The 26,292-nt window shown below is 37.8% G+C and overlaps 1 protein-coding gene and 1 long non-coding RNA gene across 2 annotated transcripts in view; one reads left to right on the forward strand and one right to left on the reverse strand.

Annotated features, from left to right (window-relative positions):
• LOC116763194 overlaps positions 1-2,706 on the reverse strand; it is a 38,625-nt gene extending 35,919 nt beyond the window's left edge. The window contains exon 1 of the long non-coding RNA XR_004352445.1: positions 2,586-2,706. This is a non-coding gene — a long non-coding RNA (uncharacterized LOC116763194). The remainder of the gene's footprint in view (positions 1-2,585) is intronic.
• The window catches only part of ROS1 (ROS proto-oncogene 1, receptor tyrosine kinase), a 113,392-nt gene that overhangs the window by 32,045 nt on the left and 55,055 nt on the right, over positions 1-26,292 (forward strand). The window contains 14 exon segments of the mRNA XM_032650615.1: positions 579-676; positions 2,702-3,198; positions 4,544-4,798; positions 5,542-5,652; positions 6,664-6,842; positions 8,993-9,184; positions 12,580-12,680; positions 17,380-17,594; positions 17,921-18,081; positions 18,464-18,608; positions 21,139-21,401; positions 23,352-23,415; positions 23,730-23,932; positions 25,521-25,726. Coding sequence (XP_032506506.1) covers positions 579-676; positions 2,702-3,198; positions 4,544-4,798; positions 5,542-5,652; positions 6,664-6,842; positions 8,993-9,184; positions 12,580-12,680; positions 17,380-17,594; positions 17,921-18,081; positions 18,464-18,608; positions 21,139-21,401; positions 23,352-23,415; positions 23,730-23,932; positions 25,521-25,726 — 2,690 coding nt within the window.

Raw genomic sequence — 26,292 nt, forward strand, 5'->3', positions numbered from 1 at the left:
CTACACTTTACCTAGTACTAGTCCTGACCTACCATTAAATCATCTTTATTGTGATTTTTCAGAGCTATGAGTTTATACTAATGATAATTCATCTTCCATAAGACAGTGGTGGTACCTGAATTATCACTAGATAAAACTGCCAATCATAATCAAAATCAGCTGCAAGCATTGTAAATTGTATAATAACCATGGATAACTTTAGTAGGTCTCTGAAAATATTGTATTACCAAACCTTTGAGAAGACACAGTTTGCTGTGTTTCGAGTTTCCTTCTTTTATAGGGACAGGCTGGTCACAATCACTATGGCTGGAAGCCCCTAAGCTTGGAAACAGCTTAAATATTAATAAAAATAGTTGAGTGCCTCTGTAAGCCAGGAAAATATGTACTCGTATTTCACGGATACCAAGAGGATATAAACTCATTAGGATATAGGATATAACACTGTCTTTTAAGAGCTTTTTTATGTTTTCTAAAAGTGCTCTGTGACTAGTGAAATTCTAAATACAGAACAGTTGCTCAAGAAATACGTGTTGGCCAAATTGAATAGACACTAATTCTACTGATGTACTCTTCTCTAGGTATGTGTCTGTGATTTAGAAAACTGCTCAAACATTGAGGAAGTTACTCCTCCGTCAATTATTGCACCTCAAAAAATTGTGGCTGATTCATACAATGGGTGAGTGTTAGCCTTGTAAATGTGAATTCTCTTCCTTTGGCAAGAATCCTGGGGAAACTTGCTTGCTAATAACATCCTAGTACCAGATGAGCCGATCTATGTATCTGATTTCACATTTAATTAAATCCAGGCAAAGTTTTTTTCATTCTTATAGAGCCAAGAGGAAATTTCATTCAAACTTGATCCACAACTTCTCTAGGTAAGTAGTTTTTCCTTTCTCCTTCACAGTAAAATATGGGCTTATGGGAAAGACTTCTTGTCTGGGACTCCGGGGCCTGGGTTCTCGTCTTGGGTATGTCACTATTTTATGCATGACTCAGGGTCTTGTTCCCCCTCGATGCTCCCCATGAGAAGCCCTTCCTGCCTCTCTTTCCTCTTTTCATTGCACCATTTTCTCTTGCTGAGCAATTCAGTACCTGTTCATTTTTCTGGTCTGGTTCTCATATCTATCAGGAGGCTGGTTTAGAAAGAACACTGCTACCATCCACTTTAGGAAACTGAAATTGATAGCTAATAACAAGTTAAAATTTGCCATTACAAATCACTATGCTTCCCCCTGCCACAAATGAAATGGACACATTTTAGCTCAGTTGTGATGCTAAATTGTAGTAGGACTTCAAGAGAGTAACTTCGTGTCTATGACCTTTGCTTTATCCTTCCATTCGGGGAAGACAATAATACTCAGTTGGGGTATTTTGAGGATGAAATGAGTTATTCACTGTGAATGTATTACATGATCTCCACATGCTCACATGTGAAGGATGAAAACATAGGAAGTTATTTTGGGGTGATTATTTCTTAAATATAATCAGATAATTACAGGTTAGTAACCAATAAGCAAGGCCAACGTTTGTAAGACTAAACATTTTTCTTTCTTGTAGGGATAAAGTTGTTTTCATTTTGAATGAAAAAAAATATAGCCCATAGCACTTTTTATCTTTCACGAATTGACTTTCTTACTCATTATTGATTTAAAATCAAGATTTTCTATTCATATTCTTTCATAATTTACCAGATATTTATTTTAATGTTTTAAGCTTGAGTGAAATACTGAATTACAGGATTTTTTCTTTTTTTTTTTTTAAACCCTGTGATGTAGGACAAGTCCTTTGGACTCTTTGGATCTTATTTTCCTCATTTGTAAAAGTCTAAGATCCTGTGAAATGAACTTTGTTGCTGGCAGTTACACGAAATGACTCATTCTGAGGATAATGAACTTCACTCACTAAATCAGTCGCTCAAAATACATCTCAAAGAGGTCTTTGGTGGCTCTTTCTTCCATTAGGATAGAACTGATTTGTGCTTAGATTTTGAAACATGACTAGAAATGATAATAATAATTATTCAGTAATAGTTATCAGGCCCTTAATATGTGCTTCTAAGTGCATTACTTCCAATAATTCATTTAATTCTTGTTCAGCCGTATGGGGTGGTACTTTTATTATCCCAATTTTATAGATAGGAAAGCAAAGCACAAGTTGATTTATCGACCGCCCAAGACCATCAGCTGTTTTGCGCTGGAATCAGGATTTGACTTCTTGCTCCAGGGCCTGTCTTCTAATCATCTCCCTATACAATGACAGAGTTTCTGTAAAAATCAAAACTTTTAGCAACCCTTTTTATGTAGTATTCTTGAAGAATTTCAGGCAGATGAAATAGTTTATTCTTCTGATTAAAAAAGGTTACCATTATGCTGTTATCTTGCACCACTGAATTAGTCACTTACTGAGTTTGTACTTATTATAAAACTCTTCCCTCTCCCCCATCCCTGCTGCTTCTCTCTCTCACCTCCGTCCTCCTCCCCCCACACCCAGCTCTCCTCACCTTTCTTCTCTTTTTGTTAAATGACTAGAGCATATCTTTAATAAATACCTTTACTACTTTGCACCTTGGGAAGCCCTGTACTTACCCACTCCGGAGGTATCTGGTTCTAATTGCCCAACAGGATCAAACAATGTGCTGAGGCATTGTTGCTCCTTCACCCTTGCACTGAATCACACCAGGCTTCTTTTGCTCCTGTGTCAGGTATCTCTTTTATCTTCTGAGAGACGGCATTTATAGAGTCGATCTCCCTGTGGCTTCTGGTCGGGCCTCGGAAGTTGTGCGTGTTGTGCAGAGTGGCACATTAAAGGACTTTGCAATCAAGCCACAGTCCAAGCGAATCATTTACTTCAATGACACCGCCCAAGTCTTCATGTCAACCTTTCTGGATGGCTCCACGTCCCACCTTGTCCTACCTCATGTCCCCTTTACTGATGTGAAGAGCTTTGCTTGTGAAAACAACGACTTCCTGGTCACAGATGGCAAGGCTGTTTTCCAACAGGATTCTCTGTCTTTTAATGAGTTCATCGTGGGATGTGACCTGAGTCACATAGAAGAATTTGGGTTTGGCAACTTGGTCATCTTTGGCTTGTACACCCAGCCACACCCGCTGCCGGGCTGTCCACAGCAGCTCTCAGTGCTGTTTGGCTCACACCAGGCCATGGTTCAGTGGAAGCCCCCTGTGCTCGCCATTGGAGCCAGTGAGTGCCCTGTCCCCAGCCTGGAGACTGGCCTTGCTGCAAGGAGAGGAAAGCTTGAATGGCTTGACATGGCGACTCAACTTTGAGAGCCCATATGTGATTATTTAGTCATCAACTCAAAGCACTACTTAGTGCTCTCTCTCTCTCTTTCACACACACACACACACACACACACACACACACACACACGTGTTTATACATTTGTTCTACATTTATCAGTTTTGCATTAAGAGAATCTCTATATTTCATCATATATGTCCCAACAGAATGGTTGGAGCATTTATTGAGTGTCTCCTTGGAGTCAGGCACTGACATTCTAGTCTGAGGGAATGCATTAGCCAGGGGGATGGAGACTTGGGTTGAGATTATGTATCCAGGGAGATCTTGCATGAATTTGAGCCTAAAACTCTCTGGACTTGAATTTTCTTCTCTGGAGAGGCAGCATGTGTGGTGGGTATGCAGGTGGGCTCTGGAGCCAGCCTGCATGGATTCAAAGGCTGGTCTTGCCCTTTTTTAGCAGAATGACCTGGGCAAGTTACTTAACCACTTCATGCATGTTTTCACTACTGGAATAAAAACATTAATTATATACTTCTATGGGATTGTCATACAGACCAAATTAAGATGCATAGGTAGAACACTTAGAACAGTGTCTAGCACAGCTGTTGGCAATTCTTTTCTATAAAGGAAGGACCAGATAGTAAATATTTTCAGCTTTGTGGGTCATATGGCTTCTGGCATAGCTACTCAACTCTGTCCTTGTGGTATGTAAACAGCCATAGATAAAATGTAAATATGTAGCTGTGGCTGTGTTCCAGTACAACTTTATTTACAAAAACAGGCAGTGGGCCAGATTTGGCCTGTGGGCTGCTGTTTGTCAACCCCTGGTCCCCTAGAGTATCTAGGAAACATTGGCTATTTTTTACTTTAAGACTAAGTTAATTATGCCTGTTTGCTGTATATGTCAAAGATGGCTGAAAATGAATTAGCAAAAAAAAAAATTCTTTTGTATTGTTTGGGCTTCTAGAAGGGAGATGCTCTACCAACACTGGGAATTATATTAGAGATTCATCATTAAGCATTTGTTTATTAGGAGCTTGTATAGAAGACCGCTCCGACAGTTCTATGCAGCCAATCATACAGCACTGACAGGGGAACAGTGGCCTCTGATTTGCTGGGCATGATGTCTCCTTTGATGGAACAAAATGAGTGGGTGGGATGACCATTGTCCTAGTCATGTCAGCAAGTTAACCCTGGTGATTATGGGGTAACAGGCCCAATTATCCTTTCACTCAAGGTGAAGCTGTAGATGAATTTACTGACAGTCCTTTGTTTGCCCTTGCCGATGTCATCCTCGTCAGTAATATTGTTTAACTCTTCCAATCAGGCCCTTCCGCCTGGCAGAACTGGACTTACGAGGTGAAAGTATCAACCCAAGACTTTCCTGAAACCACTCACGTGTTCTCTAATATAAGTGGGACCATCCTTAATGTACACGACCTTCAGAGTGCTACAAAATACAAGGTTTTTGTGAGAGCAAGTTCTCCCAAGGGGCCAGGCCCTTGGTCAGAGCCCTCAGTGGGAACTACCCTGGTACCAGGTGAGAAAATATTCTTGATTTAGGGAGTGATCCTGACAAAAAGCTTTTCTCCCTATGTCCTTTAAAATTTCTCACCTTCAATGTGGTAAAAAAAATTAGAATGAGGGTGCGTTGACCCCTTGAGGATGTGTTTATTATCTGAGATTAGGAAAGCAAATAAAGCATTGTGTGATATTTATGTTTCTAACCTGCTATTTTAAACTGTCCAAGATATTTTTTAACAAACAATATAATTCTCTTCTTCTTCATGGTTTTCTCCTTTCTCATGGTTTATTAAGCAGTAGCACTCCTTGAACTCTGACTTCTCTCTTGGCGAGAGAAGCTGAGGGGCTGTGAATTATGTTGAATTCTATCCTCCTGGCTGAAAAAAAAAGGAAAGATAACTGACTCATTTATACTACTGTTGTTATCGCAATCGCTTCTGGGTGCTCTGAACAGGACCATGGCCACCAATAGCTAAAGCAAAAAAAAAAAAATTCTGCCATGACCGTGACATTGCTATAGAGGCAACATCACTACACATTTCTCTTCACATTCAGTTACAACTATTTACACAAAAATCAGAAAGTATGTTTAATATGATAGATAATTCTTTTAAGCAGATACAATTACTCATATTATTCCAGAGTATTTTTCAAAATGCTGATTGACTTTATGAAGGAAATCTAACGTATAAATGTGTACCTAAAAAAAGTGTGTTTTCTGTGATATTTCTTTCAATTTGTTTTTTTAAAACCAAACAGCTGCAGAGCCACCATTTATCATGGCTGTGAAAGAAGATGGGCTTTGGAGTAAACCATTAAATAGCTTTGGCCCAGGAGAATTCCTATCCTCTGATATGGGAAATGTATCAGGTAAACACCAAGTCCCCTGTACACTTGGATGGCAGGTTTCTACTTGTAAGACTTCCTGAGATATTCAACCAATCAAAAGGATTGCGTATTTTAGTATTAGGTCAATAATGAAAGGAAAAAATATTGATTGAACTATACTGCTAGTGACACTATTAAGAAAATGTCTCTTCTCACGGAGGAGGGCCATTTATTACTCCACAAAATGTAGTTAGTTAATGATTTATGCCCATTTCAGGAGGGCTTTGATATACTTCTCATGTATTTTAATTTCTCAATGTTGTCTCACAGTAACAGCCTAACAGCCTTACTTCAATGGCATCTTCTATAATTTATTATAATTTATTTATTATTTAATGGCATCTTCTATAATTATCTAATTATTAGATCTCTTCGTTTGGCTATTAAAAGTACCACAGCATTTCTGACCAAAATGAGTTGGACTTAGGAGGCAGTGTGGTACTAATAGAAAGAACGATGCTTTGAAGTTGGCTTGAATCTGGGCTCCTCCTCTTTTCATCTGTGAGACCTCGGGCAGAATAGATAATTTCGCGTAGTCTTGGGTTCTCCATGTCAAAAATGGGGATGAGGAGTTCCCTGGTGGCCTAACGGTTAGGGGTCTGGGCTTTCATTGCCATGGCCTGGCTTTAATCCCTGGTTGAGGAACTGAGATCTCGCAAGCCTCGTGGCACAGCCAAAAAAAAAAAAAAAGAAAAAAAAATGGGGATGATTTCTACTTCATAGCTTTATTTTAAGAGTTGAGTGAAATAGGTAAAAGTGCCCAAGACAATGTTTGGCAAAGAGGAGACACTCAATGACTATTAGTTCCTCTCTCTAGTTCCAGGGGTTAAGATTTTGGGATAAAATTCTTGACAGATCCTTCAAGTTCTAGTGAGTATCTATGTTAGTATATGCTTTAATGTTATGTTGAGGTGCATGTATGATTTGTTGACTCGCCATGTTTATGCTGGCATGTATGAAAAAATAACTGCTACCAATTCACTTTGTTTTGAGACATGGATTGGTATAACAACAGCCTCTACTACAGCGACATGAAAGGTGATGTCTATGTGTGGCTGCTGAGTGGGACGGACATCTCAGAGAATTATCACATACCCAACATTGCAGGAGCAGGGGCATTAGCTTTTGAGTGGCTGGGTCACTTTCTCTACTGGGCTGGAAAGACATACGTGGTAAGTAGAAGCCTGGCATTCTGGATGCTCTCGAACAATGCCCACCCATTTCAGTGACTGGAATGTAATTTTCACGATTTTTTTCATACTTGTGTACCACCTCTGCTAATATTTACTTAGTATCTGTCTCTAAGCCTACTCACTTTTTAATTAAAACATATTTAGATATAAAGGAAATTTTATATCACTATGTGGTATATTAGTCACATATTTTCAATGATATCTTAAAATAAATATATTAAAATGTTCACCAGTGGGTTAGTGTCCTAGGGAAGATGGCACACTCCGAAGGCATGATTAAAAGAAACTAAGTGAGGGGACTATTTTCAAAGGTATCTACAGGGCTAAGGAAAATGAACAAAGGATGGTGAAGCATGCCCTGGGCTAGCAAGTGTGGGAGGATATTACTGCCACCAGGCATAAAGGGCAAGGGAAAGAATGGTGAGGGCTGTAGCTTTAGGAGAGTTGCTGACATGAAAACCAGCCACTGTCAAAACGTATGGTCTAGCAAGGAGTGATACGGGGGTACATATGTACCCCTATCCCTCTTTTCTTCTGGCATCTGATCTTCTGCCAGTGCTTCCATTGGCTGAAGCTCTCTGGAAGCCAGAGAACAACAGAGCTAGGTTGATGTAGTCCATTGATATCAGGCTCAGGGGTTACAGAGGAGGGTGGAGAGTGGATTTGGGGGCAAGATGAAGACATCCCACGCATTGTGCACACTGAAGAAAAAGACGGTTGCTCATGAGAACACTGGTCTAACAGATCAAGAAATATGGTACGGAAATCGTTTTCTAATCAGGAAGGCACGTGTCCATTCATTTATTTACTCATTATCTGTTACCAATATGTTTAGAGTCTTGAGAATAGGCAGAGGAGACAATATGAAGAAAATAGACGACATGCCTCTGCTCTGTTGAAAAAATATATCAGCTCTGTTGAGATATAATTCATGTACCATAAAATTCACCCTTTGATTGTATAAAATGCAGTGGTTTTTAGTATGTTCAGTGTTGTACAACCATCACTACTTGCCCCTGCTCTTTTCATGACATAAAAATACATTCATGGGGCTTCCCGAGTGGCGCAGTGGTTAAGAATCCCCCTGCCAATGCAGGGGACACGGGTTCAAGACCTGGTCTGGGAGGATCCCACATGCCGTGGAGCAACTGAGCCCATGTGCCACAACTACTGAAGCCCATGCAGCCTAGATCCCGTGCTCTGCAACAAGAGAAGCCACCTTGATGAGAGGGCCGCGCACTGTAACGAAGAGTGGCCCCCACTAGCCGCAGCTAGAGAAAGCCCACGGGCAGCAACGAAGACCCAAAGCAGCCAAAAAAAAAAAAAAAAAAAATTCATGAATTAATAGAAGAAGCATACAAAACAATGTATTTAGAAGCAAAGCAATATGGTATAGTCTGAATTCATAAGTGCCAATGACCTGTAGGCAGAATGGAGCTGACTGGGGTTAATCAGAGAATGCTCCCCAAAATGGGTTAGTTTGAAAATAGTTTTGAAGGAGGAAGTGGAAGAGTGGGATAAAAATTGGTTTCAAGTATTTGCTCTGTCTCTTATAAAACAGTTCAACTCCTTGAAAAATTACTTAACTTCTTTGAACCCAGTTTACTTGTGAAAAAGTAGGAAATAGAAATCCTTTACAGGCTTAATGCGAGGGCTAAAAGAGCTAATATTTTAAAGATTGAAAAAAAGAAGTACAGTGCCTGGCACATAATAGGTACTCAATAATGATAGTAATTAATATTATGGAGATATACTGACAGGAGCAAGGAGAGAGACATCACCATTTATCAGGAGTATACATGTTCTTTGGGAGCCTAATCAAATACATTTTTATGTGTTGATTGGATGTATGATTAGGAAGGGCAAGTATTTTAACTCAAAATAAATGTATCTCCTTTCTCTTTAGAGGCATGAAAAGGAGTAAGCTTCCTTATAACTTCTAACTTTCTTATAACTTCTAACTGTTATTTTCCAAGGCTAGGCACACTACCCAGCACAGAGTGCCAATATCTACTTGTGGTTGAACAAATGAATGTATGAATGCAGTAATTTACTAACAATTGCAATAAACTATTCATAAATCATGATGCCATTTGAAAATCACTAACTGACATGATTATATTTTGTAGATACAAAGGCAGTCTCTGTTGACAGGACACACAGACATTGTGACTCACGTGAAGTTGTTGGTAAATGACATGGTGGTGGACTCAGTTGGTGGATATCTCTATTGGACCACACTGTATTCAGTTGAAAGTACCAGGCTAAATGGGGAAAGTTCCCTTATACTACAGGCACAGCCTTGGTTTTCTGGGAAAAAGGTGAAAATTAAAAATAAGATCTGATCATTTAATAGTACTAAATAATGCTGTTTTGTAGTTATGATAATACTGTTTCTGCTTATTGTGAGTTGTTCAGGTAGAATCTGAAAAGAAATACTGTTATGGTAAGATCTTGATATAACCAAACTTTCTCTAAGTCTTATTGATTGTCATAATTGATTAAATAAATTAGAATATAATGTGGAGATTTTTATAGTTTGCTTTATCTTGAATTGACTCACACTTTAAGAACATTTTAATTTCCGTCTGTTTTCATAGTCTAGGAATTCTTTGGATATTTTAGAGCTTCTTCTTGGGTGATGATTAGGTGTTTTATTATTTTCAATCAATTTCTGGTACTGACTGCTCTAAAAACTGTGTAACTCCTAGGAAAGTTGACTTCTCTGTGTCTGTTTCATTATCTGAAAAATGGGGATATTAACAATTGTCCTACCTCTAGGGTTGTTGTGAAGATTAAATGAGATAATTCATGGGAAGTAGTGAGAATAGTTCCAGGCACATGGTAACCACTGAATAGTTAAGCTTGTATTTTGTAACTCAATCGAAAAAATACCCTGATATAGAAATGGTTCTAAAACAAATGACACTTTTACTTCCTCAACTTCTAGAAGCAATACCTATTTTTCTTGATCCTGTTTAGCTACCCTCTAGCAACCCATCTAAATTTCTGAATTTTGTTTTCTCTGATCATCATAATAATATACGTCTACTGTAGAAAATGTAGGAATTACAGAAAAGCATGAAGAAGAAATATATCATTTATACTATTTCTATCTAGGATATTTCTTAAAATTTTCTTATTTTTTAAAGCCTTTTTAGTTGTCAGTAGAGATAATACAGATGTATCAGATCATTTATAAACAAACAAACAAATTGTTGAGTCACTGATCCTCAATTCCATAGGATGTATCAGTTATAATTCCTAAGATTGGCACCTACAGATTATAACACAGATATTTAAAAGAAATAGAAATTTACACACCATATCCAGAGATTAATTATTCCTGTCAAATAATGAAATAATCCCTTAATTCTATTTTAGAGCCACTTGAGTCTGAATACAAAGAAAGTACATTTTTTATGTCTCCATAAAAAATGTTAGGGGAAAATCTTTTTCTGTGTAAAAGCATATCAAAGGTAACAGTATATCAGGAGTAACTTCCTATTCATCCCCGAGACTTTGTCAGTAATCTCCCTGCTGTCCTGATCTTGTCGTTTGAGCTTTTTCTACTCAGGATAGCTCGGGAGTGGCCCTGGGGACTTTTCTGTAAATGAGTGAATCGTTAGATTTCTCAGCATGTTTGGGGAAATACATTTTTCTTTAAAATCCACTCCAAATACTCTCACAGGCTGGCTAATGTTGTTCCTACTTGTGCAAATCTGTGTTCTGGTTCCGTGGCTTGTTTTATTCATCTGCCTCCATTAATGCTAGTAGGTGTTTTGAAGGTAATATGTTTTGCACTGAGCAAAGCGCTCCATCTCACTGTCATTCCTTTCTGTGTTACTCACAGATTTGTCACGGAGTATAAGATACTTTGCAATCAACGGTGTAATAAAATAGTTAGCCAATCATTTATAGAAAGACTCATTTGTGCGATGAAAAGGGAGAATGAAATGAGAAATTCTTTTAAAGTGAAAAGATACTTTTTGCCACATCTGATGTGTCAGGCTCATAGTATATAGTACATTTTACCAGAGGATTAAACTTTAAGGTTTTTGTTTAGATCAAAGGGATTATTTCCTACGTATGGGAGTTACTAGACATAACAATGGTTCCCAGAAATTTATGGAACAGCCTCTGACACTGCTTAAATATGGGCCCAAATGGCTGGTGTAAAGGAATGGGGTAATGATCCAACACCTGAATTTCACTTATAGCTTGAACAGTTTGTTGTATTCCAGCAAAGGGAGTTGTAGAATCTCTTTTTTAAGAGATAAAGTAGAATTAATCTGTAATTTGGAAAACTCTAGTGCATCTCATTAGATAACCAAACAATATTAACCTGGTTTCACTTTAACTGGGAAAATTATCAATAAATCTCTTTTAGCCTGAAGAAAGGACATAATTCAACTCCCGAAAGGCTAGGAATTGCTAGAATAGTTTTCTACCTTTTGGGAAAGGAGTAGGTTGAGTTTTCTTGAAGATTGAAGGCTGTGATTTACATGACTACTGAAGGTTCTTGTAGCCATGGGTCTTGAGATTATTTCTTTGTAGCAAGCCTTGGGTAACTTGCCAGCAAGTATTTTTAGTTGTTGGATACTTTATTGTATTCTTTTTACATTTTTCACTGGCTCATCTTTTTGTTTATATGTGTTGTATCTTGCTAAAGATACAGTCATCAACTTTAATCCTATCTGATACCTCTCAGCCTCTAGGTCTGCTACAGAAAGACTGCTATTCTGAGGTCAGACTCCTAGCAATCTCAACTCATCTGAAAAATACCTATAAAGCCAAAGAAAGCAAAAAAGATCCTTTGGATTGTAACTTCTATCTCAAGCACCTTATTTCATAAGAGAAACAGTCTTCCCTCAAGCCTCACGTAGTCAACTGGATGTAAAATTAAGACATAGATTGTAAAAAGACAAATAAAGAGTAATAAGAAGTAGTTGTAAGATGTCAGCTGGAAATAGGACTTTATATATACATGACTCTATCCAGTTATATCACATAAAAACCCTGTTCGTGTTATATTTTAGAAAAATATCAGGATGTTTTTGGTTGTAATTAACAGGAGATATAATTTTAAATGGTTTGAACCACTGGTTCTCAAACTTGGGGACACATTGGAATTACCTGGGGAATATGAAGACATACTGGAGACTGGATACCATCTCCAGAGATCAAAATTTAACAGGATGCAGACTGGGAATTGAGATGTTTAAAGAATTCCACAGGTAATTCTAATGTGTAGCAATTGAGAACAACTGATTTAAACAACGATCAAATTCACTGGCTTATGTGGCTGAAGAGTCCAAAGTTATGGCTAGCTTTAGACAAGGCTTTACACAGTGGCTCAAAGTCCCTCATTCAGTAGCACCTGGAGTGTGGTTGAAAATTTGTATTTGTAACAAATTCCCAGATGATGCTGATGTTGCTGGTCCAAGAATCAAACTTTGAGAACCACTAGATATAAGTATATAGAAGGGAATACTTCTTGCCATTTGGGGATTTTTAGGAAACCAGTGCTTATATCAAAATTACATAGTAATAGACATACTCATATAATATTTATATTCAGTGAAAGGCAAAAATCACTGAATTTATTATTCCAAAGAGGATGTTAAAGAGAAATCTGTAGCTTAAGTGTGACATAATCACAAAGGTATCCTTAAACATGTATTTGATTTGTTTTCTTTCCATATTTTCTATTTAGGTAATTGCTCTAACTTTAGACCTTAGTGATGGACTCTTGTATTGGTTGGTTCAAGACAGTCAGTGTATTCACCTGTACACAGCTGTTCTTCGGGGTCAGAGGTAAGTAAGATTGAAGGCAATTGGTTGAGAATAAGAGAACAACTTGCTCCTCAGTTATAAATGATAGTGCATGAGAATTCATTTATTCTTCCAATAAACATTTACTAATTTTCCACTGTGTTGCAGGCATTGTGCTTGTAAGGAAAGGTAAGTTTTTAAATAACTAATTACTGTAGGATATGGTGAATACTGTGATAGGATGTAAAGAGAGTCCAGTAGAGGCACTGAGGAGAATGCCCCTCAAGAGCCCAGGAAATGGGTGGATGGGTTTTTCTGCTTCTTAATATAGTCTCCAACTATGATTATAGATTTGCCTATAACTCTTTAGTTGATGTATCTGCATGCTTTGTATTTAGTATTGTTATCTATATACTTGATTACATTGTATTCCCTTTTATTACTACAAAATATCCTCATTCATCTATGTAATACTCTTCATCTTAAAGACCATTTTGTCTGATAGTATTAGGAAAGTCATAGCAGCTTTCTTATGCTTAGTGTTTGCATGGTACAGCTCTTTATGTCTCTTTACTTTCAATTTTCGTCTTTACATTTAAAAGGTGTCTCTTGTAAATAGCATATAAAGTTTTGCTTTTTTATGCAGTCTGACAATTTCTGCCTTTTAATTGGGGTGTTTGATTCATTTACATTTAATATAATTATTGATATGTTGGGATTTAAGTCTACCATCTTGGTGTTTGACTTCCATTTGTCTCATCGGCTGTTCATTCCTCTGTTCTACTTCTCTGCATTTTTGAGGGTAAAAAAAATACTTTTTTAGTATTCCATTTTATCGCCTCTCATAACATTTTAATTATGTGTATTTATAATTTTCTTTAGGTTGCTTTAGAGAGTAAAATATGCATTTTTAACATTAAATATCTTCAACTTACCACAGTCATATTCAAAATATTCTTACTTCATAAATGATTTTAAAACTTTATGGTGATATGTTTCCAATTATTACCCTTCACTCTTTGGGTTCTTGTTGTCATATATTTTACTTTCATCTACACTCTAAAATCCATGTTCACTACTATTTTTAGTTTAAACAGCCAATAGTTTTTAACTTCAAGGAAAGAGTTACATATCTCAAATTAAAATACAGGACATAAAATCATTAAAGAAAAGCAGTTAAAGGGAGAATTTAGAGGTCATATTATTACATAGATGAGGAAACTGAAACCACAGATATGTATAAATTTGCCGATTGTCACATGGTAAATTAGAGAGATAGGAAAAGGTTAAAGTAAAACAAAAGGTCCTGTTCTAGGGCAGAGATTTTTAATATTGGGTTCATGGACCCCCTAGGGAGTTCATGGAGGGCTTCAGGTGGTGTGTGAGTGCTTGGAAATTGAGCATCCATTCACTTCATCAAATTTTCAAAAGAGTCTAATCTTACAAAGACCAAGAATTCGTGCTCTATGAAGACAATGTCAAAATTACTTTTAGATTAAAAAATATATACTTTTTGGTTTATGGAAAACTCTTAACCATAGAGACTATAAAAAAGGAGTATATGTTTATAAACCTATAATGCATACGAGCATAAACACAGCAAATCTGATTAATCATTTATTTCATATCAGCTATAACATACAGCTCTCGTTCGTTTCCCAGCTGTGAACCATAGAAAATTGGTTGTTCCCTTCCCTAGAAATGTAAGATACTGGCAATCTGATTGTCAAAAGAATCTGTGAGATATAGACGGTGTTCAAAGTGACAGTGTCCTGAGGATTACGGCTCACTCTCTCTGTCTGTACATTCCAGAGGACAGGCTAGCTGGCGTTGAGAGCCCAGCTCCTCAAGTGTCCAGAAAAATCAGTACTACTGGATTTACAAGATAGAGGAAGGAAGTTTCTCCTTTAAAAATGCATTTCCTTATCTCAAGGTTAATAATTTTCCTTGTCTGCATGCCCAGTGGAGTGCAGCAGATCTTGACAAGGTTACACAAAGGACAGGCACTTTTGCCCTCCACGTAAGACTTGCCTTTTTATCACACTGGGGGAAAAAAAGCTGTACATAGAGACAGGGATTCCAAAGCCATCTTACAAGCAGAAATTTTTTCCTAATTATATAATCAAGCTTCCTTCTTCTGCATTTTAAGTTCCTCACCTCTAGTCTAGATCAGCACTGCCCAATACAACTAATGTGAGCCACATATATAATTGTAAATTTCCTGTTGCCTCATTTTAAAAAGTAAAGGCATATAGGTAAATTATTAATGAGTTATTTGTATTCTTTTTTCATATTAATTCTTGGATAGCTTGGGTGTATTTTACATGTACTGCACATTTCATTTTGCACACTAAGTTTTCATAGGAAATACTTGATCTGCAGTTAGATTTTATAAAATTCACAATTGAAAAAGTTGATTTACGTATCCAAGTTTTTCCAAAATATTTAAAGTTTTCCAGTAAATCATACATATGATTCATAATATATAAATCAAATATTAGCTTAAAATTTTAACCTAAATTAATTAAGATTAAATAACATAAAAACTCAGCTCCTCAATTGTAGTAGCCACATGTCAAGGGCTCAGTAGTCACCTGTGGCCTAATGGTTACATTACTGGACAGTGTAGTTCTAGCATAGAGTAGAGATGAGATTAGCTGTCTGCTGTCGTTCAGCATATTCAGAACTTGACAACTGTAAGCCGCCTTTCAAACTGCTCTTCCCTTTCCTATGTGCAGCCATTCCCTTTGGTTTATTAAAGAATGAATCTATTACCGACATATATATATAATCTATAACAACATATCTGTCTTGGAGGTTGAAAAGGGCGCATCTGTCATAAAAGTTCAGGCATATTTAGTCATGTCAGGACTGAGTATATTGCTCCAAAGGAGTCTACACCCTGCTGTTCCCTCTGCCTAAAATGGTCCCCAAACCCAGTTCTCTTGGTTACTTTGTGTTCAGATTGCACGGCTCAGCTTAAACATTGTTCTCTAAGAGTGGCTTTCTCTGACCAGACCCCATTAGGTCTCCTTGTTTAGGAGCCCACCCTACCTTTCCTTTTACAGTGCCGTTCAATGGTGTAGTTATTTGCTCATTACCTGCCTATTCTGCTAGGCTGTATATTTTATGAGGGCAGGGATTGTATTTGTCTTATTTACCACTGTATTCCTAGTGGCCAACACAGAACTAGGCACCCAACATTTGCTGAACAAACGAATAAATGAGTAAGCCCTCAGTAGAGTAACCTCAGCTGACCTCTATACACAGCTCATGCTTCATGGAAGGGTTTACCTTTTAATGATTTTTTTTTGTTGAGCTTTGATTTAAATCCAGCTCTACCTGTCTGAGGACTGAAGGGTTTGAGGTACTCATCTCCTGTCAGTGAGGAGGTTGTGCTGAAATTGTGATGAACACCAGATGGCAAGAGTTTTCCAATCAGCCCAGGAGATATTTACAGGAGAGGAGTCTTCAGCTGGAAATGAGGGGCAATCCAAGCCAGTGACAACTAAGGATCTCCAGTATCACCCTGCAGGGAAATCTCTGCCCTGGGGACTGTTTTGGGAATGCTGAACAAACGACCTGTGGGCAAGGCTAACATGAACACATTCACAGGAACTAGGCTGCAGCAGCTCTGTGTGTGGTCCAGAAGGGCCAGCCTTCTCAGGCCAAGTGCATCCTGCTTGGTGAGCTTCTTTCCATATGGAATTAGGTTTTATATACCTCACCAAGGTTACTGGAAAGTTCTAATGAGAAGTGGAAACGACAAAGTGTAAAATTAGACAAGTGGGTAAAAGGCCAAAAGGCAAACTCCGTGCTGGCTTCACATCTGAGTAGGTATGAATAAAGACTATTTTATGAGAAAAAGGACTATGGGAATAGTAATAGTGAATATACTTTTTCTTTATAAGGCTGACACCTCTCAAGTCCTTGGAGGTAGTTTCAATTTTCTCAAGGAAGTATTATGAAACTCTCAAAACAAAACTTTTATTTATTTTGATTTTAAGTGCCATACTTTCCTAAAGAGGGGAATGTCAACACTTTAAAAAAATTTAGAGAAATCATTAAAAAAAAGTGAAATAACTACTCCAAAAAGCTGAGAACATTGAGATAGTTATTGTGAGAACCAGACAACTGGTGTAATTTTAGAAACAACCAAGCAGAGTTTTAAAATAAAATTCCTTGTCATTGAGAAAAAGACTTTAAAAGCAGTTTAAAACAATAGTCTGTTTCCTTGAATTCCCTGGTCTGAAACGGAGCATTTGGACTAAGCTGTGGAAGTTGATGAGTATCGTTGAAGCAACAGGCAGTTGTGAATAGTATAAAGTGAAGGACTAAACAACCTAAAGAATGGTGAGTAAATAAGATGACTAACCAAGAATAGGAGGAAGGCATGATGCAATGAAGAGAAACAAATCAATGGGTTGTGCCTTTGATGTAGGGTAAAAATTTTTTTTTGATAAAAATCACAAGGATTTATTAAAATCTGTGTAACACTCTTGCTATTGCAATATCACATTCATAAGAAAAACCCTAGGAAATTTGCTTTCGGTATACTTCATAAAAAATGTAAAAGTCAACTTAATATGGAATTAAGAAGAATGACAATTATTGTTGCAAAGTATTTTCTCTTTGTTTTCAAACACGCACACTCACAAACACACATTCTGTCCAGTACTTGAATGCACCAGCCCTTACCCCACTCCAGATAGAAATACTAATTGACGTCTTGTTTCAGCAGTGCCGGGGACACCACCATCACAGAGTTCGCAGCCTGGAGTACTTCTGACATTTCCCAGAACACACTGATGTACTACAGTGGTCGGCTCTTCTGGATCAATGGCTTTAGGATTATTACAGCTCAGGAAATAGATCAGAGAACTAGTGTCTCTGTTTTGGAACCAGCCAAATGTAATCAGTTCACAATTATTCAGACATCCCTCAAGCCTCTGCCAGGTACGATATTTTATTCCTGCATAAACTCACTTCTCCATACTTTCTGTTACATAAATGTTAAGGTTGGGTTTTTTTTTCTTTAGAATTATGTTTTAAGAGGAAAAAAGGCTTTAGTAGTTTCTGTTAATTTGCTTGCAGTCATTTGACTCTTAACTCAAATTTACAGCCTGAAACAGTCAGAAAAAGATGGTTTTCAGGATATGTTAAAGGAAAGAAAAATTTTGTTTTGGTTTTAATTATTAGTAATTTCTATTAATCTTCCATGTATCTGTGATAATTGATAATCCTAAATTCTTTCTTTCTCTGTTGCTTCTTTCATCCCATAGGGAACTTTTCCTTTACCCCTAAGGTTATCCCAGATGCCATTCCAGAGTCTTCATTTATGATTGAAGGAAATGCTTCGAGTTTTCAAATCCTCTGGAATGCTTCCCCAGCAGTGGATTGGGGTGTAATTTTCTACAGTGTGGAATTTAGTGCTCATTCTAAGGTATGGCATTGGTTCTAGTAACTTCCATTTTTCAAACAGAGTGTACCATCTGTGTCAGCCCTGCCCACACTGATTTGCCACTTTCTTTACTTAGCCAAGCTCATCTCCCTCACTGTTCCTGTAGCATTTGATTATTAAGATTATTCCTGATAACTCTTTTTTTATAGCCAGTCTCTGATTGCTTTGTGGTTAGTGTTAACCATTGGTGTGTTAGACACACTGGTCCTTGTGGAACAACATGGAATTTACCAACATTAGTGTTTCCAAAATTGCAATGTTTAACTTTACATGTGAACCAAAGTTTGAAGATTTTAGTTAATTAGGAATAAAAGATGTTATGATTCTCTCCCTAAGAAAATAATGTTTTGTGCTTATATTTTAGTTCCTGGCTAGTGAACAACATTCTTTACCTGTATTTACTGTGGAAGGGCTGGTGCCCTATGCCTTATTTAATCTTTCTGTCACTCCTTATACCTACTGGGGAAAGGGCCCCAAAACATCTCTATCACTCCGAGCACCTGAAACAGGTACAGGGGTTAAAATCTCTTTAAAAAAAAGACAGAATCTCACCTTCATGATCTAGAATGGATAGTTAATAATTTTTAAAAGTAACTTTCAGTTTTGCAGATGTGTTTAGATTCAATACTCTTTAATGACTTTTTGGAGATTAGAATAGCACCATTAAAATAAATCTGCATAATTTATTCCTAATGAATATCTCAAAGATTTCTTAAAGACTGCTTCACTTGACTGTAATGATATACAGTATGTATATAATGCAGAAACATGGTTCAGGTAATTTGTGAGATGCTTCATAAAGACAAAGGGGATTTAAGAACAGTAAAAATTTCCTGGAAGGCAGGTTTACCAGGAGGTGTTCTCACAGATGGTAACTCAGAATCTTCTGTAGGTGAATATCGATGTCTAAATTTTTTTTTAAAATGTATTTAATTTATTTATTTTTGGCTGCGTTAGGTCTTTGTTGCTGCGCGCAGGCTTTCTCTAGCTGCTGCGAGCGGGGGCTACTCTTCGTTGGGGTGAGGGGGCTTCTCACTGAGGAGGCTTCTCTTGTTGCAGAGCACGGGCTCTAGGCACGTGGGCTTCAGTAGTTGTGTCGCACGGGCTTAGTTGCTCCGCAGCATGTGGGATCTTCCCGGACCAGGGCTCGAACCCACGTCCCTTGCATTGGCAGGCGGATTCTTAACCACTGCGCCACCAGGGAAGTCCCTCTAAATTTTTAAAAAATGTTTTTCTTTGGAATATATTTTTAAAAAGGAAATTAGCCACACCTTTACGTGTGTATATCACTTTAAAGTGTACAAAGCACATATATATCACTCCTTTATTAAACATTTATTACATCCCTATCATGTGTCAGAAACATCATTGTATCATTTCAGTGACCCTCAACATCATTGTATCATCTCTGTGGTAGGTAGGACAGATGTTATTATCTTGGTTATGCTAAGAGAAAATGGAAGCCTAGGAGTTGCCCAATGTAAATTAGCTAGTGAGTGGCAGGGCTGGGGCTTAATCTGGACTTTTCACTCTAGTTTCTTCAAATCTCCATTCAGTCATTTTTGCAGACACTGGCGAGTGATCTTATCATGTTGATTTAATTTATATAAACTTCCTAGCACGGGACCTGGCAGGCAGTAAGAGCTCAATAAACAGACATACGTTCACTGTTGCAATTTTTTTTAAACTGTTAAGATTTTATCAACAATATTTATCCATGAGTCTCATAACAGGAACATAGTGGAGCCTGGGCAGGTTGTGGAGCAGTTAGCATTTGGATCCAGGTATGCTCTCTTTGAGATCGTCTTGGGATGGCAGCTTTGGTTGGCTTCTTCTGTGGAAATGGACTTGACTATCAGGGGATGCACTGGGGGCTAGGGGCCATCAACACTCTGAAATAAGGAAAAAGGATAAGATTTGGCCCTTGACTTCGGGGAGTTTACAATATAGTTGGAAATTATTCAAATTGACAAATATTTATTAAGCACTTACTGTGTGCCAGTCCTTTACTAGATTTGGGGGGATTTAATAAGGAATAAGAAAAGGTGCTTTCTCTCTGACGGAGCTCATAAGACAGTAGAGAGATAAACGCAGACGCTGCTAATGATAAAAGAAATAAGACAGTGACAACTGAGTAGCAGTGGCACAGAGTGAATAAGCAGGCTATGAAATCTTCACCTCTATCAAGCTGCCTCTCAGCATTCTTATGAGAGGGCCATACATGCAGGCTTGTATGGCTGGGGAAGGCCTTTGGGGAGTGGAAACTTTAGCTGGGCTCTAAGGCATGAAGCAAGAAGAGGTTTATCCCGTGTAAATACAATGCAAGAAGGTCTGGGGATTGGATAACAATGTGAGTGTTGAACACTACGGAGCAATGTGATTGGAGCGGCAGAGTGGGAGGGGACCTATGGAGGAATCCTAAGAAAGAAGAGGGATGTCTTGGATGGAATGACTTGGAAATCAGGCAGAGGAATTTCTCTTGATTGACAGAGAAAGAGAGAGAGAGAGAGAGAGAGAGAGAGAGAGAAATTAATTAAAGGATTGGGAGAGGCTAAATTTCTTGATGTGGCTCCAGAATAGATGGCAACAACTAAGCCATACTCTCAGAGAGGGTTCACGGTGAGAGGGCCTAGATCCTGGATATGCTGTATTTTACACCCGGAACTGGCTAAAGGCTGGATAGAGATAGTGTCTTCCTTCCTGGTGACTGCCATTTCCACCTCCAGAGTGAGAGTAAATACTGTATTTTATAAGGTGAACTAGCCAGCTTCCATGTATACAGACCACAGATGAGAAAGGTGTGCCTCAGTGGTAGTAAGTAGGATTTGGGTTGGAGAAAAGGAAGATTTGCAGAAATATCAGGATAGGTTCCTGAAGAAATCTATGGAATATTCTCTCCTGAAGATCTTTAAGAAGAAGATAGATATACCTTAACTGTCAGGAATGAGAAATATCTATTACTCAGTTGCTCTGCACCCTCATCATGAGTGATAGAAGTTGACCTTGTATTGTTTTCTGCCCTGTGTCTCTGCTTTTCAGTTCCATCAGCACCAGAGAATCCCAGAATATTTATATTACCAAGTGAAAAATTCCACAATAAGAATGAAGTTGTGGTGGAATTTAGGTGGAATAAACCTAAGCATGAAAATGGTGTGTTAACAAGATTCGAAATTTTCTATCAAATATCCAACCAAAGCGACACAAACAAAACATTCAAAGACTGGATTGCTGTCAATGTCACTTCCTCAGTGATGTCTTTTCAACTTGAGGGTATGAGTCTTGGGTACAGTGTTGCCTTCCAGGTATGAGAGTGAAAACAGGGATACAGGGGTCTGAATAGTGTAGACAAAAGGTGGATTAAAGGACCAGGTTAAGAATTCTGCCGCTCTGTCAATAATTTCATGTACGCTGTGATCACAGAGGTCAAGTGGACAGCAAAGGTACAGAAGGGAGAGGGGACAGCTAGGGTAAAGCACATCTTGACAATTTTCTTGCTTCCAGATTCAGAACAAACATTATTTTTTGGCTCCACCAACTATAGGCCGTGTACCACATTAGGTGCTTTAATATTCATTATCTCATTTGATCCTCACATTGTGAAGAAAAAGCCATGTCCCTGGGTGTATCAGTGAGGTACCAAAGCTGCGTGGTTGGGAAGTGGTGTGCTACAGTCTAGCTTCTAGAGTCCTTTCCACTATATTACATCAACTACTGGAAGTCATCTGGACGCCCCCAGTTGCAGCTACTAAAGGAAATAAAAGCTGAGGGTCTGGGTAGTTGACATCTCACATTTATCACCTGGCTGCGGAGAGAGAGAAAGTCGGAGAGAGTAGGAGTCAAAAGGAAAAACGACTGCCACCTATTTTGGCATTTTAAATATAATATGACATAGCTTTCCCCTTATGGTAGATAGCCTGATGATTTTCACATCATCATTATACACCAGGTTGGTGACAAGGTTGTACATATTTAGAGTTATTTTCCATTTCATTTTGGGGAACAGAATGTTTTGGGGAGTGTTTTAGAGATTTGTGGTTTCCAGAGGATCTGTTTTCTTTTTGTAAAATTCTAATTCTGTAATTATTTTGATAATATATTAGGTCTACATATACTAATCAAAACAGTTGTACATAAAAGTTAAAGATAACACACATTCCTATTTGTTAAGAATTATGTGTGTTCCAGTTAAATAAATAGTCTGGTTAAGTGTATTTGCCTATATGTTTATATTGGTTCAAATCTCAGTCACCACAGAGCTTTGCAAAGTGATCTGCATGTATAAGCGTGAGTTACTTAACACGGTCTAGTGCAAAAGTGAAGACTGATTGATATATATATGCACCATGATAAACACACACACATGCACGCACACCATACACAGATAGTAATAAACAGAATATAGTAAAAGAGATTTAATTCTAGAAGTATAATAAAAATAATCCAATGTTTTGTTGATTGAGAGGGCACTGAGGTTCTATCTTTCAAGGCCATCATTATGGATGGCAATTTTCTTTTAGGCTATAGAACACAGGCAAATTTTGGAAGTGGAGATAATTATTATATAATAAGAGACGTAATAAAAATTGTTTTAAAAAACTTTGCTGTTAGAACGCAGCTTGGCACAGTGGGAAGGAAAGCATACAGACCTCAGAAGACTTAGTTTTATGCCAGTTTCTACATGTGTCATTGCGGATAGGTTGCCTCCCCTAATTATGATCTCTGTCCAGTTTCTACTCTTAGTAGTTGTGAGGATCAAAAGAGATAATATACGTAAAAGTGGTTTGAAATGCACAACTCATTTTCAAATATAAGGGTTAATTACTATTTTCTTTTATAAATCTTCTTTTAAAAAAGTACAGTAAATTTAGTTATTTGAAGCTTCTTGTTGATTTCATGATAAAGTGGAAGTTTACCATAATCTGTATGGTTTTGTTTCTGTTAAATGTTCCATGTAATTTAATTTTGGAAATAGCTAAAGACCTTTTATAGAAATTCAGATCTTCTGCAATAGAGGTTTGTGCCATTACTTTGTACTTTTCTGGACTAAATAATCCTACCAAAAATTGTTTGGGACAGTATTTTTCCTCTTAGTAATTTTTTGCTATATACTTAGATGTGAATAACTGAACCTATTCATGATATATCTCATAATTGTGAAATGAAACATTCAATAATTTATCAGTCTCAGAACTTAACTGTTGTCACTGAGGACACTTTTGAATGCACATTTTTGTATCCTTTTCTTTCTTTAGGTTCGAGTCTTCACATCCAAAGGACCTGGACCATTTTCTGACTTAGTAAAGTCCAAAACATCAGGTATTTATTATCTAAAACCTGTGCAAATAACAACTAGTGATTTAAAAACATTTTTGACCCTTAGTATTCTCAGGGATACCCAAGTGCTATCTCTGAGATGAAATTAAAGTCAAATAAAATAATCAATTTTCATCATCACCAAACACGCTTAAATAAACCTAGGCTTAGCGCACCCAGGCAGAAGCCATTGAGACCGGTGTAGTAAATGAGTCCAAAGGAGACTCACGGATTTCAAAATGGCCTGATGTTGAATCAAGGGATTTTGCTAAAGTTCTTTTTCTCATACATATTATCTACTTGTTTTTTGTTTTTAGAGATCAATGCATTTCCATACCTCATAACTTTTTTTGACAACAAGATAGTTTTGTTAGATATGGATAGAAATCAAGTTGTATGGACACTTTGGGCAGAAGGCGACGTTGGTGCCATGGGCTACACAGCTGATGACGCAGTGGTGTACTACGCTCAGGGAGACTCACTCTGCCTCCTCAACATGCACAGTCAGTCCAGCTCTGAGGTATTTCGCTATGTAATTCTTCTGAAAGGAAGTGGAGTATTTGCATATCACACAACGCTGTGATGAAAATGACGAGCCAGTGGTTGAGCCATTAAGATTAGAATGGTTGAAAAGGACAGATGTTGTATATTTAGTCACAAATGAATTCAGGTTATGTTTTGTGCAGATGTGATTCAGGCTTAATTTAGCAAACAGTTCTTGGGCTTAAGGCACTGTGTTACCTGAGATAGAGGTAAAACAGAATGTCACAGTCCTTGAACAAATCCAGTCTAGTATTAGTCTAACAAGAGTAAGACAGTATGGCATGGTGATGAAGAGGGTGAGCCTTAAAACCTGACAACCTAGAATTTAATTCTGACTTTACTACATGCTAGAACTGTGACCATCAGCAACTTATTTAACCACTATGGTTGCATAGTCCCTCATCTTAGGGTGAAGATTAATGAGCTAATCCATGTAAGGCATTTAGTACAATGCCTGGAATGTGGTAGGTATTCACTGAGTGTTAGCTAGTGGAGAAGACAGGCAGAAGACTGTAAGTGCTATGCTGAGGGCAGGATGCAGTGGAATCACAGAGAAAGGATGCTTCATCCAGGATGGAGTGGTGGTGGTGGTGGTAGAGTGGAAAGACATCTTGGGTACAAATAAGATGAACCAGGTCAATGTGGGGAAAAGCTGAGGGAGCAGCAAAGTCCGGGAAACCAGAGAGCCATAGCCTGTTCGGGGAGCTGTAACTAGGAGCTTGGAATGGAGGTGGGGGTCAGGGCAGAGTAAGAGGCAGGTGGTAAGGCTGAAGAGGTGGGCAAGAGCCTAAATATAAGGGACCTTCTTTACGGTGCCAAGGAGATGAGTGTCAATTTTGAAGCCAACATCAAGCCATTCAAGAAATTTAGTGGGTCATTAACATGATCAAGTAGTGTTTTAGGAAGACCCCTCTGTTAGCAAAGAAGAGAAGGTTTGTTTTAGGAAGACCTCTCTGTTAGCAAAGAAGAGAAGGTTAAGTCTGAGGCAATCGGGAACTATCACAGGAATCCAGACAGGAAATGTTAGGCAGGAAGTGAGAGACACTGAGGTAAGAGAGGAGAGGACAAACTCAGGAGATATTTAAAATGGGACTAATTGGCTATGGGTAGTAATGGGAGGAAGAAGTCAAGGGGCAACCACAACTGTCAAGACTGCTCTTCAGGTGAGTGTTGGAAATCCATAAAAATATAAAATGCAGGAGAAAAGGAGGTTTGGGGGGTGGGGTGATGAATTTTGTTTTCTGAGATCATTCATTTGGAGATGTTCGGTAGGCAGTTTGATATCTGAAGCAGTAACTCAATGAGAGATCTTGCCTGAAGATGTGAATTTGTAGCTCTGGTCTATGGATTACAGTTGAAGCTGTGGTAGTTGAAATTAACCAGGGAAAATATACAATGTGAGAAGACGACCAGTGTTACAGTGGCACACAGTCCAGAGTTACCGAGATTTTGGATTACAGAAGAGAAGTGCAGTAAATAAGAAATCGAGTGACTACAAAAAAAGTCCTCAGAGTTGAAGAAAATGAGCATTATCTTCTTGGCTGTGTTTTCTACCTGTTGTTAAGATTTTCCGAGATGCACTGGTTTTTGATATCACAATTATTACAATTGACTGGATTTCAAGGCACCTCTACTTTGTGCTGAAAGAATCACAAAATGGAATGCAAATATTTGATGTAGATCTTGAAAACAAGGTGAAATATCCCAGGAAGCTGAAAATTTGCAACAGAAATTCAACAATAATCTCTTTTTCTGTATATCCTTTCTTAAGGTATGTGAAGTGTGTCTGTTTCTATGGTGATGAAATAGACGTAGACATATTTAATGTAATATCTTTGGTTTAATATTAGAGTCAATGATGGGACAGTAAGATGCTTAATGTTCCTGATGTTAACTTATAGTAATTCTACATATAAATGATGAGCCTACAACCACCAATATATAAAATTAATCCATACTGACAATTCCACTAACCTAAAGTTAGGTTAATTACCAGCGGGAAACCAAAGGATATTTTTATACCAGTGAATTTAATAATATCCCCAGTTGGTAAGGACAAGAAGGGTACTGAGACGGCAGCAGGAAATGAGCAGGAGATAGACAGGAAGTATGTTTTCCATAGTAAATGCTATTCTGGGCTCATCCATCTTTAATTAATGTCCTTATGAGATTAATTTTAAGGCCTCCATTCAGCAACTGAATAGCAGTTTCTCCGGCTGAAGAGTTATATTTTGTTTGTGCCATAAGCATGGTTATAGTCTATCTTGAAACTAGATTGGTAACTAGTATTAAGAAACAGAAACAAACTTGAGAGGAAGGGAATGGAGATGGTGTTGA

The sequence above is a fragment of the Phocoena sinus genome, chromosome 12 (assembly GCF_008692025.1).
Source record: "Phocoena sinus isolate mPhoSin1 chromosome 12, mPhoSin1.pri, whole genome shotgun sequence".
Taxonomy (NCBI): Eukaryota; Metazoa; Chordata; class Mammalia; order Artiodactyla; family Phocoenidae; genus Phocoena; species Phocoena sinus.